General features: G+C 42.1%; 1 protein-coding gene and 1 pseudogene across 3 annotated transcripts; both read right to left on the bottom strand.

Annotated features, from left to right (window-relative positions):
• Positions 1–107: 107 nt before the first annotated feature.
• On the bottom strand, positions 108–3,141 carry LOC112230664 (annotated as a pseudogene).
• Positions 3,142–5,263: 2,122 nt separating this feature from the next.
• Positions 5,264–12,319, bottom strand: vps51 (VPS51 subunit of GARP complex). 3 transcript variants are annotated; one of them, XM_024398002.2, is made up of 11 exons: positions 11,983–12,319; positions 10,700–10,829; positions 10,417–10,563; positions 9,445–9,664; positions 7,635–8,556; positions 7,281–7,496; positions 7,046–7,129; positions 6,802–6,936; positions 6,517–6,638; positions 6,264–6,351; positions 5,264–6,164 (listed from the first exon to the last, which is right to left on the bottom strand). In XM_024398002.2, the coding sequence occupies exons 1-11, from the start codon at positions 12,178–12,180 to the stop codon at positions 5,904–5,906; spliced, it is 2,523 nt and encodes an 840-aa protein (XP_024253770.1). In that variant the 5' UTR covers positions 12,181–12,319; the 3' UTR covers positions 5,264–5,903. The 3 variants fall into 3 exon arrangements, with proteins under 3 accessions (XP_024253770.1, XP_024253772.1, XP_024253773.1); XM_024398004.2 differs by lacking the exon at positions 11,983–12,319 and adding an exon at positions 11,709–11,833; XM_024398005.2 differs by lacking the exon at positions 11,983–12,319 and adding an exon at positions 11,106–11,198.
• Positions 12,320–12,349: the final 30 nt, after the last annotated feature.

Raw genomic sequence — 12,349 nt, 5'->3', positions numbered from 1 at the left:
TACATGCATAAATTGTCATGATAATTTGAATATACTTCAGATTAGTGCTATTTATACATCACAGTTACAGAAATGTGAGTAATCTATTAATTTGTCATTTAGTTTTGGGCTGGTTGCCCGGACAGAGATTAAGCCTACTTCTCGACTAAAAAGCACTTTCAATGGAGATTCTCTATTGAGCATGTTTTTTAGTCTGGGAAACCGGCCCATAATGTCCAATCTTGAGGAAGTATAGCTTCTCTTCACGTTTAAAGTACATATTCTTTATGACAGAAAAAAGACAGCATTTCACTAGTTTTTGTTTCATCCAGTCTGTTGAGGTTCAAAACATTCACTTTATACAACAACGCTGGCTATCCTATTGCATGTCCCTGGGCCCTGGTTCTGCCCTGACCGGTCCAGCTCAGCTCAGTAGACATAGGGGAATATCCTGTAGGGCACACATCTGCAGTAGGCGTCCTAGGCCAGGCCATACTTGGCCCTGCAGTGCCTCTCATCACGGGCTTCTCGTGTATCAAATCAAATTTTATTTGTCACAAACACATGGTTAGCAGATGTTAATGCTAGTGTAGCGAAATGCTTGTGCTTCTAGTTCTGACAATGCAGTAATAACCAACAAGTAATCTAGCTAACAATTCCAAAACTACTACCTTATAGACACAAGTGTAAGGGGATAAAGAATATGTACATAAAGATATATGAATGAGTGATGGTACAGAGCGGCATAGGCAAGATACAGTAGATGGTATTGAGTACAGTATATACATATGAGATGAGTATGTAAACAAAGTGGCATAGTTAAAGTGGCTAGTGATACATGTATTACATAAAGATGCAGTAGATGATATAGAGTACAGTATATACATATAAGATTAATAATGTAGGGTATGTAAACATTATATTAGGTAGCATTGTTTAAAGTGGCTAGTGATATATTTTACATCATTTCCCATCAATTCCCATTATTAAAGTGGCTGGAGTTGAGTCAGCAGGACAGTGAAGTACACGAAGTACACGACATAGAAGGTAGAAAATGGTTGAATCCTGAGGAAAGACATAGTACATGGGAATCAGAATACTGTCGGTAGTAGGAGGGATAGTGTATCACTGACATTCTATTCCGGAACAGCCTCTGGTTATGGACACGTGTGCAAGGGTGGCTGCAAGAGAGGATCTTATGTATTTTCTAGGTACTTACCACACGGCAGGGACCATGCCAGGGCCATGAGAAGGTCTCCTATGTAGTTAGGGTGGCGGACGAGGCCCCACCAGCCTGACACCAAAAGGCGCTTCCCCGTTGCTGTGGCAATAGTCTCCAGGTCTACAGTAAGGCACAGGGGGAACATAGTCTTTTTTCAGTTTTGGCAGTCATTTGAGAGAGCTCAGATTACAAATTATTCACACTCCATCTGCTCTTTCTAATGGGCCCAGATTCTACTCTGTGGTGCTTCCTACCATCCACTGTATTCATATCTGCACTTCGATCCATTATGGAAAATACAATTTGAAACAGACATTAATAAAGCTGTCGCCAGAGAGAAGACCAAACACTATCCTCTCAAAACTGTTAAACTGATTTAAGAAAAGTTTATTAACAAATAATGTGTGGATGTTGACATGCCAGGAGATACCAGAACTCTAATAAACTATTTGAATACCAACATGCCACACTGGGATGCATAGGGTCTGAATTGGTTCTTCTGGGAGTTGGATTTTCTGAAGATATAATACCCAACACCTAATGCCAGGGAAACAGGAAGAGAAAAAATTACAATCCATGAATAAGGGTACATACAATACACCAAATATTCAAATGATTAAAATAAGAAGCATTCACACTGCCCCACCCCACACCTTGAAACTTGATTTACCATTCAATGTGACTATAGCTGTGGCTCCTAGAGGACTGAGGGACTGTGGGTGCACCACCAGGAAGGCAGCCTGCATGCCGTATGTGAAAGGAACCCAGGCCAGGTCCCCAACGGCTAACATAAACCCAAAGCCATCATGCACTATGTCCATGGTGGTTAGTACAGCCTCCTGCAATATTACATATTCTACTTTCAAATGAAACATTATACAGCACTGCAGAAATGTAATGAATTAATTCAGGGCTCAATGATACATTCGTACTGTACCACCACAAATTAAATTGGCATCATCATCGGAGATCACTCTGCTACCACTGTTATTTTCTGTGGACTGTTCCTGTGGACCATCCTCCTCTCACCTCATTCCACAGAGCATCCGCCACGTAGAGCAGCTGGAAGCTGTTGACCAGTATCATGGCCAGGGAGGCAGAGTCCCGTAGCTCCACCTCTTTCATCAGCATCCCAAGGTTAATCACCACCGAATTGGAAGAGAGTCAGATAAAAAATTAAAAAATCAACACAATTACATTTAACTTGATAAAATGTAGTCATCCTTTTCCACTCACCCAGCCAATCAGACCTGGTCTCAGCTCACAAAAGTATTTCAGATCGAAGCTTCCAATCCGCGGGTTCAGCTCTCGTCCCATAAATCAGAGAGAGAAAGAGATACAAAAACAAGAATTAGTTGGGAGAGGGAATCATAAAAAAAAAAAAAGAGGTCGAGTTTGGACTGAGTAACTTACAAAAATATAAATGAGTCTTTGGACCAACGGCATGCATAGCTCAAGAGGACAGGCAGTAGATAAAAGGAAAACATAACCAGTTAACTCCTTCCACCCAGATCAATCAAACCTGCCAGAAATTGAAACTATACACACACAGGGGTAACTGACGATTGACATTGGAACCCACTGCTTAAAAAGCATTACTATAGAGAGCAATAGTAATGGAGTCTTTTTGTGGGCACTAACCCGCCATGGTTCGTTGGGCAATTTAGGAATTTCGTTTTTGAAGGGTGTTTCTATAAATGCCAAAAATAAAGTCTGTGGTAAACACAGGTTAAGGAGATCTCCTATGATATCATCTTCATCAGCTAATGTCACTTTTTGTGAATAGTGGAGGTGCATAAAGATGGCGGCCCCCATGGACGTGTTTAACTATTCTTGTGGGGACCAGAAGTCCCCACAACAATAGTGAACAAAAAAACATTTGACCAACTGGGGATATTTTGTTAGTCCCCACAAGGTCAAATGCTATTTCTAGGGGGTTTAGCGTTAAGGTTAGCATTAGTGTTAGAATTAGGGTTAAGGTTAGGAGCTAGGGTTAGTTTTAGGGTTAGGAGCTAGGGTTATGTTTAAGGTTTTCAGGTTAATGTTAGGGGTAAGGTTAGGGATAAGGTTATGGTAAGGTTTAGGGAAAATTGTATTTTGAATGAGATTGAATAGTGTCCCCACAAGGTCAGTTATACAAGACTTTGTGCACTTACCACAAATTCCTTCTTTTACTCAGTTCGCAGTATTGTACTTTGCTATCCGTTACTCTTTTCCTGTATGGTGATAAGCAGAGTATACATGATCCCAATTCTAGCACCAAGACAGCAACAATAAAAAAAAAATGTAAAAAGTAGATTGTGCTGATTTGTTGGCACATTCAACCATATCGCGCTCAGTAGTTTAAAAAAAAAAATCTGTGGATAGTGCTAACACCATGTCATAACTTAATTCTGCTATCTTTATGCATGTTTGCCATTTTGAAGCATTTATATAATAATTTTAAAAACACATAAAATATAGTCTTCAATATTCATAAAGGTCATGTTTACTGACTGATATTATATCATAGACCAAAACGTCTGAGATCTTATAAGCCTGTGTTAACCTCAGACCTTATTTTAAGTGTTTATCCAAAAACCCAATTTTTTCTCCATATATTTTCCCCATAGGAATGGCTGAACGAATCAGAGTAACTCATTTAGGACTACAAGCTGGCGAGCTTTATTGCATCCACCAACCCTAAAATACCGTTTATAGGGTACGTGAGTCTCGATCCATCTTTCAGCACCATACCCTCAGACAGCTACAGATAAGACAGAGACAAGTATATCAGCCAAATCTCACATGACAACACAGTCAATCGACAAGAACTCAAAGGTATTCCTAATTAATAGCTGGTCTCACCAAGGGGTCCCATAGCTGGGCTGTGGAGGGAAGGACAGGGGGCCACTGGAGCACGCTGGCCGCAGGGGAGCGACACACACAGCAGGTAAAGCACCGTCAGGGTCAGGAAGACAGGGATGCAGGTGGCACCGTCAGGGGCAGGAAGACAGGGATGCAGGTGGCACCGTCAGGGGCAGGAAGACAGGGATGCAGGTGGCACCTTCAGGGGAGAAGAAGTGAGGTGAGTTGAGAAGACTGACTGAGAGTGGGTTGAGAAGACTGACTGAGAGTGGGTGCGAGATGGGATTGCGCAATATCCCTTTTTAAAGTGAACATACAAAATTAGTATTATTTTTATTAAAACACACACTATTGGACTCACCCAAAGTCCCTCCAAATTCCCTTTCTGCTTGTGAGGATTTTTGTTTGTTTAGCTTCATGATCTGTCTCCTGTGAGAAAATTTTAAAAGGAGGACCCTGGTAGACAGCATTCGAAAAAAATCTGTATAGGCAGCTCCATTTCGGACCCTCAATGTATTCGGACTAGCATAGACTGTAATGGTCGTACTGTATTGTTGATGTTGAGAAATAAAAACATAACTCAGAGCCAAAATAGTTTCTCTATAGCGTAATAAGGATACGATTCGATTGAATTACCAAAGTCATAGACAGATTATTCAACATATCTAGGTTATATCACAGCAGAAAAACAATTACATGTGCTTTAATAGATACCAGGAACAGTAAACCGTTTTGTGCTGGACGTAAACCAACAATATTAAAGGGTTTTTCATCGTAGCATAATTTCTAGCATCACTCACCTGTATTCCTCATGTATGCATACTCCAAACAATCAGCACTGTGCGACCATAAGAACGCGTGCAACGAACCGCCCCAAAATAGCCCCTCTGAACATATCCCATCTCTAAACCAATGAGATTAAGCCATGGCCATCAGAAGCGCGTGGAAGGGAGTGTTAAAACCAATCAAATTTACGCTAGGGCGATGACCAACTTTATCAAACGGCCGAGAAAAGTGATGGTCAAATTCCTACTGTACACCTTTTTACTCGACTGCGCGCTTATTGGTTGCTAGAGACGGGACTCATGCTTATGAAATTTATGGAAGTACTGATGTTACACATTTCCAATGACTCCAGTCATTGATTCAAACTACGATCATTCAATCATGATTGAAAAATAAATTGAAAAAGAAAATAATTGAGATCACATGACCTTGAAGGTAGGAGAGGCAACTCAGTACCTCATCTGTTTATGAATGTAACTTTTTTTATTACACCATATTACCACGTTACAATTTTAGTAATTAGCAAACAAATGATTATAGATGCACCCCACCCAAACATCATAATTTAAACAGGCAACCCAATTCTGATACTTTTTCCACTAATTGGTCTTTTGACCAATCACATCAGATATTTTCACATCCTCTCTCAAGGGGTTGGTACAAAGTGGATGTTTCCCGTTTTTCAGGGATACAATATTTTTAACCAAAGCTTCCGTTTCCCCTGAAAAAACAGATGTGGGAACTCCGCTCAGGCGTCTTTTTATGCCTGCCACACTAGGTTATTTCAAATCAGATCTTTTTCAGAGCTGATCCGATTGGTAAAAATACCAATTAAAGATCAGAATTGGTCTGGGTGTCTACATGCAGCAATAGTAAGTAACCTTAATCCTCCTACTAATACCACATTTACATCATGGGAATCCAGTGTGTCCAGCAAAATACCTATTTTTTAAGTCTTCCAGTTCAGTTGACTTCAATGTTCTTTTTTGTTTGTTTTAAACTCTGTTACACACCATTCAATTTCACCATCGCATTTCACCAGTTCCTCAACCAATGTGACCTCTAGCCTTTAACCTCTCTCACAGATGACCTCGATGACGCTCTGCTCCATGGGAGCGGGGTCCAGACAGCGGTGGGCAGTGCTGCCCACTATCTCATCGAGCAGGAAGTGGACCAGGTTCTCATCGGAGACGAAGCGCCAGAGGTACATCTGCAGGTAGTGGCAGTCCACCTGAATCTGTTGCAGGCCATAACGACCAAAGGTACGCAGGCGGACACACTCCAGGAATGTCTTCAGACTGATCTTTATGATTCCCGTCAACACAGAGACCTGAGAGCAGAGAGATCAAGACAGAAAGAGTTGAGGCAATAAAAAGGCTAATGGGGGGGGGGAAACCAGAGCTCTGTATCCAAACCACTCACTACCCACCTTGTTAAACTCCACAGGACTGAATATTTCAACCCGCTCAGAGAAGAGCTTGTGTATATTACTCAGGAGATTGGTATCCATAGGAGCACTGCAGAAAGACAAAACCATTCTTAAATCTTTATCCATTGGGGAAGATAGCAATCATCCTAACATTTGACTGACCCTGCCTCTGCCAAACCTCCACACATTGTGATGCAGTGTATATTATGTTATTATAAACATATTGTGTGTTAGGCAACTGTAGTTCAGGTACCTAGGTGTGTAGCTAGGGGCGTAGCGGGTTTGCTGCCTCGAACTGCTATAGACGGAGAAGGTCCTTTTGCTGGAGTCACTGCTGTGGGCTTTCCTCACCCCCTCCTCATAGAGAAGACCCACCTGTAGGGCAACACAGGGAGAGACAGATCAGGGAGGTAGTAAAGCTGTTAAGATTCCTAGCACTGATGTTGCTTTTGTCCACTCACAATTATACATTAATTACAGTTTACCCACAGTGTAAAGTATGTTTACCAAAGGGTTTTAAATAGATACCGGGCGTTACCTGCACATCAATAGAGGTGGTATCCTCCACCACTCTCTTCATCACAGCACGGACATTCCGTGGCTCGATGGTGTTGACCCAGTCTCGTGTCTCCACACTCTTTCTCAGCATCTGGGATATGATCAGGCCCTGAACCTGTCCACAGCAACAGAGAAGGGGTCAGCAGAGAAATAGAAGGACGAGGCTTGAAGTGGCCATTTGCAGAAATAGTCATTTGTTGGTAAGAAGGTGGGAAAATGTGTACCTTGACATAATGGTTCAGTAGCTTCTGTGCTGCTTCTCTGGCCTCTCCACATAAAGCTGTGACTGCAGTTACAGGAGAGTGATGCTGTGAACACAAGAGAGAATATAACAGCATTTGTAGTAGCATGTGATACACATTTCTCATGACTAAAGAGGACTTATCATTTGCACATTTTTTTCTTACATTCCCATCAATTGTCTTCAAGAAATCTTCAGAGGTTCATTGGCACATTTACCTGCACAAGAAACTGTTCGTCTGTGAGGGTGAGGATGTAGGTGATGGTGGAGGTTTCATAGTCCAGGCAGAGGCGTGACAGCAGCAGTAGGAGGGCAGGGGGTGTAGAGCCGCCCCGGTCTCCTGCACTCTCACAGAACTGACGCGAGGACTGGCACACAAACTTAATGAAGTTAACCACCAGGCTCTCACGCACACCGTGGCTACAAAAATCCCCCTGAAGAAAGAGAGAGAGGAGAAAAAGATCCAACCAGGATGTCAATGTTAACATCCAGTTAGTTACATAAATGGCATTAAAAAAATATATGGGGCCAACTAACTAACCACCAATAGCATGAATATTCATCTAGCTCACCTTGAAGTAAGGCTTGTTGGAGAAGGTGATGTCCTTTGCAGTAAAAAGGTGCACGGATGCCAGGACTGACTTGATCTGATTGAGAATGGAGGCAGACAGAGTGGAGAGGAGCTCTGGCAAGCTGGCCGGAGCTTCTTTCCCAGTGGCTGGCCCCCCTAGATGAGACCCAACTCCGGCAGAGCTTCCACCCAGCCGAGGGGCTGCTAGGGCCTGCCTCACGTCTGTCAGGCTGTTCAAGTAGAAGCTCTGCAGGGCTGCCAAGTACTGCTTGATCCTCTCCCTGGCTGCTCGCACTACGATCTCAGTCCCCTGGCTGGGCACAGCAGACCCAGGCAGCAGTTTGGCCACGGCCTGGAGCCTGCGGTGGAAACGATCCAGAGCCCGGACCAGGAGAGAGTTGTCTCCAACACTTTTCTCCTCCTGTATCCTCCTCTCAACCAGGGAGAAGTAGCGGGTGGCTAGTGCATCCACAAAAGCATGCAGCTTGCCAATAGCCATCTGTGGGATGTTTTTAGAGGCCAGCTCACCCTCTTGCGGACGGTTGACAAACAACTCTTGGTACGAGGCAATGACCAAGCAAAGGCTGCTGACGAATTCATTGCAACCTCTGTCTATGAATTCCAAAATATCAGTCCTTGAGCTGGGAGAGAGGAAGGGATTGTTTAGAGAGGAGGGGCCAGTGGGAGATCCAGCAGTGGGTTCAACTGACAATCTGTGGGCGGGGCCAGTGTAGGGATCTGTCACTGCTGTGGGTCCATAGGACAATGGTGGTCTCAGCTCCGCTTCTAGTCCTAGGAGGTCTGCTTCCAATCGTGACTGGGCGTGACTCAGGAACTTGTCACAAAGTTCCTCTGCCGGCTCATCCAGCTGCAGCAGAAGCTCCACACACTCTGAAAGGTCTTTCGCACTCGAACCTCCATCTCTGCAAACACATGCAACACCAAACAAAGATTAAGCATTCATGCAGTTATAGTGTAGTATTAACCACGTTTCCATCCACAATTGTTATGCGAGTAAAGTCATAACGTACAAAACAAAATCACGACAGCTGTGATGGAAACAGGAAGTTTCGATTAAATTTAATAAATGGCGACATGGTGGGATCTTTTTGTTAATTAAAATTAATTATGTGAGAAATGGCAGTAGAAACACCTTTATGCACAAATATTAATATAATAACCATCATAGCGAAGTAAACTTGGAGTCATGCGATGATATGGTGTGTGGTCCTCCCACTACGACTCGGGAAATCATGCAGTTTATTAGGCTACAGATTAAATATGTTTTTATGAACTCATAGGGTGCTGAAAGTGCACGGTGACGAGCTCGATGCTCTTTTCCAATAAATATCGAGGGTCTTATTGACATGATAGATGCTCGACTGCCATTTGACAAATAAAAATATTCTCGCTCGTATCCATAATAATCTCAACCACACTGTATCTGTGAGCTGTTGACTAGAGCGCATGTCAACAGCTCACAGATACAGTGTGGTTGATGAGATTGTTTTTCCTCAAAACTATCGGTAGAGCTGAAAATACGATGGAAACCCAACTTTATATTTTTATTTGGTACATGAAAACAAAAGTGAAAAAGTACATTTTGTGTGCACTACGTCATCAAGCACTGATTTTTAATCCACAAGAAGTCAATTTGGTGGAAACACACCACTGGTGGGAATATGCGCATATTTTCTTTATATTCATATATATACTGCTATATAATATGAACCAGAAATTAAAATTAAAACACCATTGTTTTGCAACCATACCAAAGTGAATACCAACTGAACGTTTCCTGAGACTCCTACCTGAATTTCTGCCTAAGCTCCTGTGCCAACTTGTCCATGATGGCATGACAGTCATCCTGGATGCCCCTGAAGGAGGGCATGTGGCTGTACTGCTGCAGCACGCAGCGGGCACGACGATGGGAGCTCACTGCCTGGGCATAGGCCTGCAGCTCCAGGCACTTATTCAGCCTGGCAGGCAGCTCAAACAGGAACTGCAGCTTCCTCAGGAGAGTGTGGACTCCTGGGTGAGGGATGGGGGGGGCTGCATTTAGACAGGCTGCCCAATTCAAATATTTTCCCCACTAATTGGTCTTTTCACCAATCACATTTTTTTCAGAGCTGATCTGATGGTCAAATGACCAATTTGTGAAAAAAATATCAGAATTGGGCTGCCTGTCTTTAACACCGTAGTAGCCAATAATGCGTATAAACCCTGGATGACAGAGTCATATTGACTCTGCTGTATTGAAGACACTGCCCAGCCATCTTGGTACTCGTCCTCCATTATGAAGCTATAAAAATGCATTTATTAATGTCTACATTCGTTATTGACACGTTTACTCTATTACAGACAGCTACATGCATACTTTAATGATATTATGTGAGCTAAACATAAAAATAAAATGTAAAATGTATATAAAAACATTGTCCTTCAAGTATTTCAATAAAAATCACTTCAATAAAAATTACTTAAGTACTTTTGTCCTTAAAACATTTAATTGAAATACTGTAGAATTCAATTCATTCCTATGGAGGACTGCTCCTACCGGGGAGTGTCAATATGGCCAACCGATGGCTTCAAAGACTCAATGGCCAATACATAGCATCAGCAATCTAGGGTTTATATACATCATTAGTAGTAGCGTAATATGAAGTGGTTCACAGTCCACACAAGTAGTCTTACAATGATAGATATATGACCAAGAAATACAATTTGTTTATCTAGTTGTCATTTCAGGCGGTGGAGGCGTCACCTCGGGTTTCATTACCAACCTGACAGTTTGGTGATCTGTGCATGCTGGTCCTGAAGAGTCCCACTGATGCGTGCACTGAAATCTGTGATAGAAGCCATGTTGGTAGAGAGACAGTCCATTTCATCCTCCATCTTCTTAAAATCATTCTTCATTTTTCTGATTGTGTCTAGTAGGAGAAGATGAGGACATTCATTAATTCATCACATGGTACAGTATGTGCACAGAACAGAGTGAGACCAACATGATCCAATTCAGCAACATGATGTCCAAGGCATTGCATACACTATCACCTATTGTCTTACCTGTGGCAGAGATGAACTTGTTGTAGTTCTCATACACCAATGTCTGCATGTCACTGTCCAAGGAGCGGATCTGCTTGACCATGCAGGTCTCCTGGTCCATCAGCTCTCCAAGGGAACATTCTCTCCTGAGCTGCAGACACCAGTAGGACTCAAAGGTCAGTTTTGAAGACAACAGACAGCTACTGTACTACCTGGATGACACCAATCATTTCTATATACACTAGATGACAGGTGTTTTGTAGCCTCTATTTTGGCACTCCCTCACCATTGTAAAACATATTTAGGAAGCTATATAAATGTATTTATTAATGTCTAAATTTGTTTTTTGTCACGTTTATTCTATTGCAGACACCTTAATGCATACTTTTAAATGATACCATACAAATTAAATATACATATACACTACCGTTCAAAAGTTTGGGGTCACATAGAAATGTCCTTGTTTTTTAAAGAAAAGCTATTTTTTTTGTCCCTACAAATACCATCAAATTGATCAGCAATACAGTGTAGACATTGTTAATGTTGTAAATGACTATTGTTTTATTGCTTCTTTAATCAGAACAACAGTTTTCAGCTGTGCTAACATAATTGCAAAAGGGTTTTCTAATGATCAATTAGCCTTTTAAAATGATACATTTGGATTAGCCAACACAACTTGTCATTGGAACACGGGAGTGATGGTTGCTGATAATGGGCCTCTGTACGCCTATGTAGATATTCCATTAAAAATCTGCCGTTTCCAGCTACAATAGTAATTTACAACATTAACAATGTCTACACTGTAGATCAATTTGCTGATCAATTTGATGTTATTTTAAATCGACAAAAGTGTGATTTTCTTTCAAAACAACATTTCTAAATGACCCCAAACTTTTGAACGGTCGGGTATATACAAGCAAAGTATCATTTTTGGAAAGTTCAAATCTTTCTGTTCCCACTACAACAAAAAAATACTTAAATACAGGTAATTTTTATAATACATTTAATTAAAATACTGTAGAAGAATTACATTATATCCTATGGAGGACTGCGTCTTCTGGGGAGTGCCAATATGGCCTTCGAAGCCTGTCATTGGCCAATACATTGCGTCAGCAATCCAGGGTCTTGTTTATATACACCACTTGGTCACACCAATGATAGACAAGCAGTTGGCTCCCTTGCACGGTAAAATAATAGCAATCCTTTGCCACTGTAAAAGCAAGTTTTGCCTTTCACTTATTGTCTTATGGTCAGTGAATAGCGAACTAAATATGTCGTATCCAGACACAGAAACTGGATTTTACCTTATTGAGATAAACCTCAGGATCGAAATGCGGCCCGTTGATATCGCAAGGATCCATGGACTCAGCTTGATCCACGGTCTTTCCTTCCTCGTTCAGCCCGTAGTAGAGCTTCAACATACCGTGCACTCTGCGCTTCCGCGCTGGGTCGGTGTCAGGTGGGGTGGTGCCCGGAGCCGTAGCATTAATATCCCCGTCCATTTCGACCGAATATCGGCGAAACAATCCAAATAATAGCTAGCTAAATACAACTGACAGCCACCTAAACAGACAACCAGCTATGTGCCCCGACACTACCAAACCTGCAAGAGAATGACCGTACTGTCATGACGAGATGCTTGTAAAACACGAGCCAGTAGGTGGCAGCAAG

This window comes from Oncorhynchus tshawytscha, linkage group LG33 (assembly GCF_018296145.1).
Source record: "Oncorhynchus tshawytscha isolate Ot180627B linkage group LG33, Otsh_v2.0, whole genome shotgun sequence".
Classification (NCBI taxonomy): Eukaryota; Metazoa; Chordata; class Actinopteri; order Salmoniformes; family Salmonidae; genus Oncorhynchus; species Oncorhynchus tshawytscha.
The sequence above is the reverse complement of the archived record's forward strand: the minus strand, read 5'-3'. Positions and strand labels throughout refer to the sequence as shown.

What these genes read in the sequence shown, in the direction of transcription:
- vps51 (XM_024398002.2), bottom strand. Translation starts at nt 12,180, where the DNA reads ATGGACGGGGATATTAATGCTACGGCTCCGGGCACCACCCCACCTGAC. An exon ending in ACAGATCACCAAACTGTCAG is followed by an intron (nt 9,665 to 10,416) that starts GTTGGTAATGAA and finishes TCCCTCACCCAG; the next exon opens with GAGTCCACACTCTCCTGAGG. An exon ending in ACGAACAGTTTCTTGTGCAG is followed by an intron (nt 7,130 to 7,280) that starts GTAAATGTGCCA and finishes TTGTGTTCACAG; the next exon opens with CATCACTCTCCTGTAACTGC.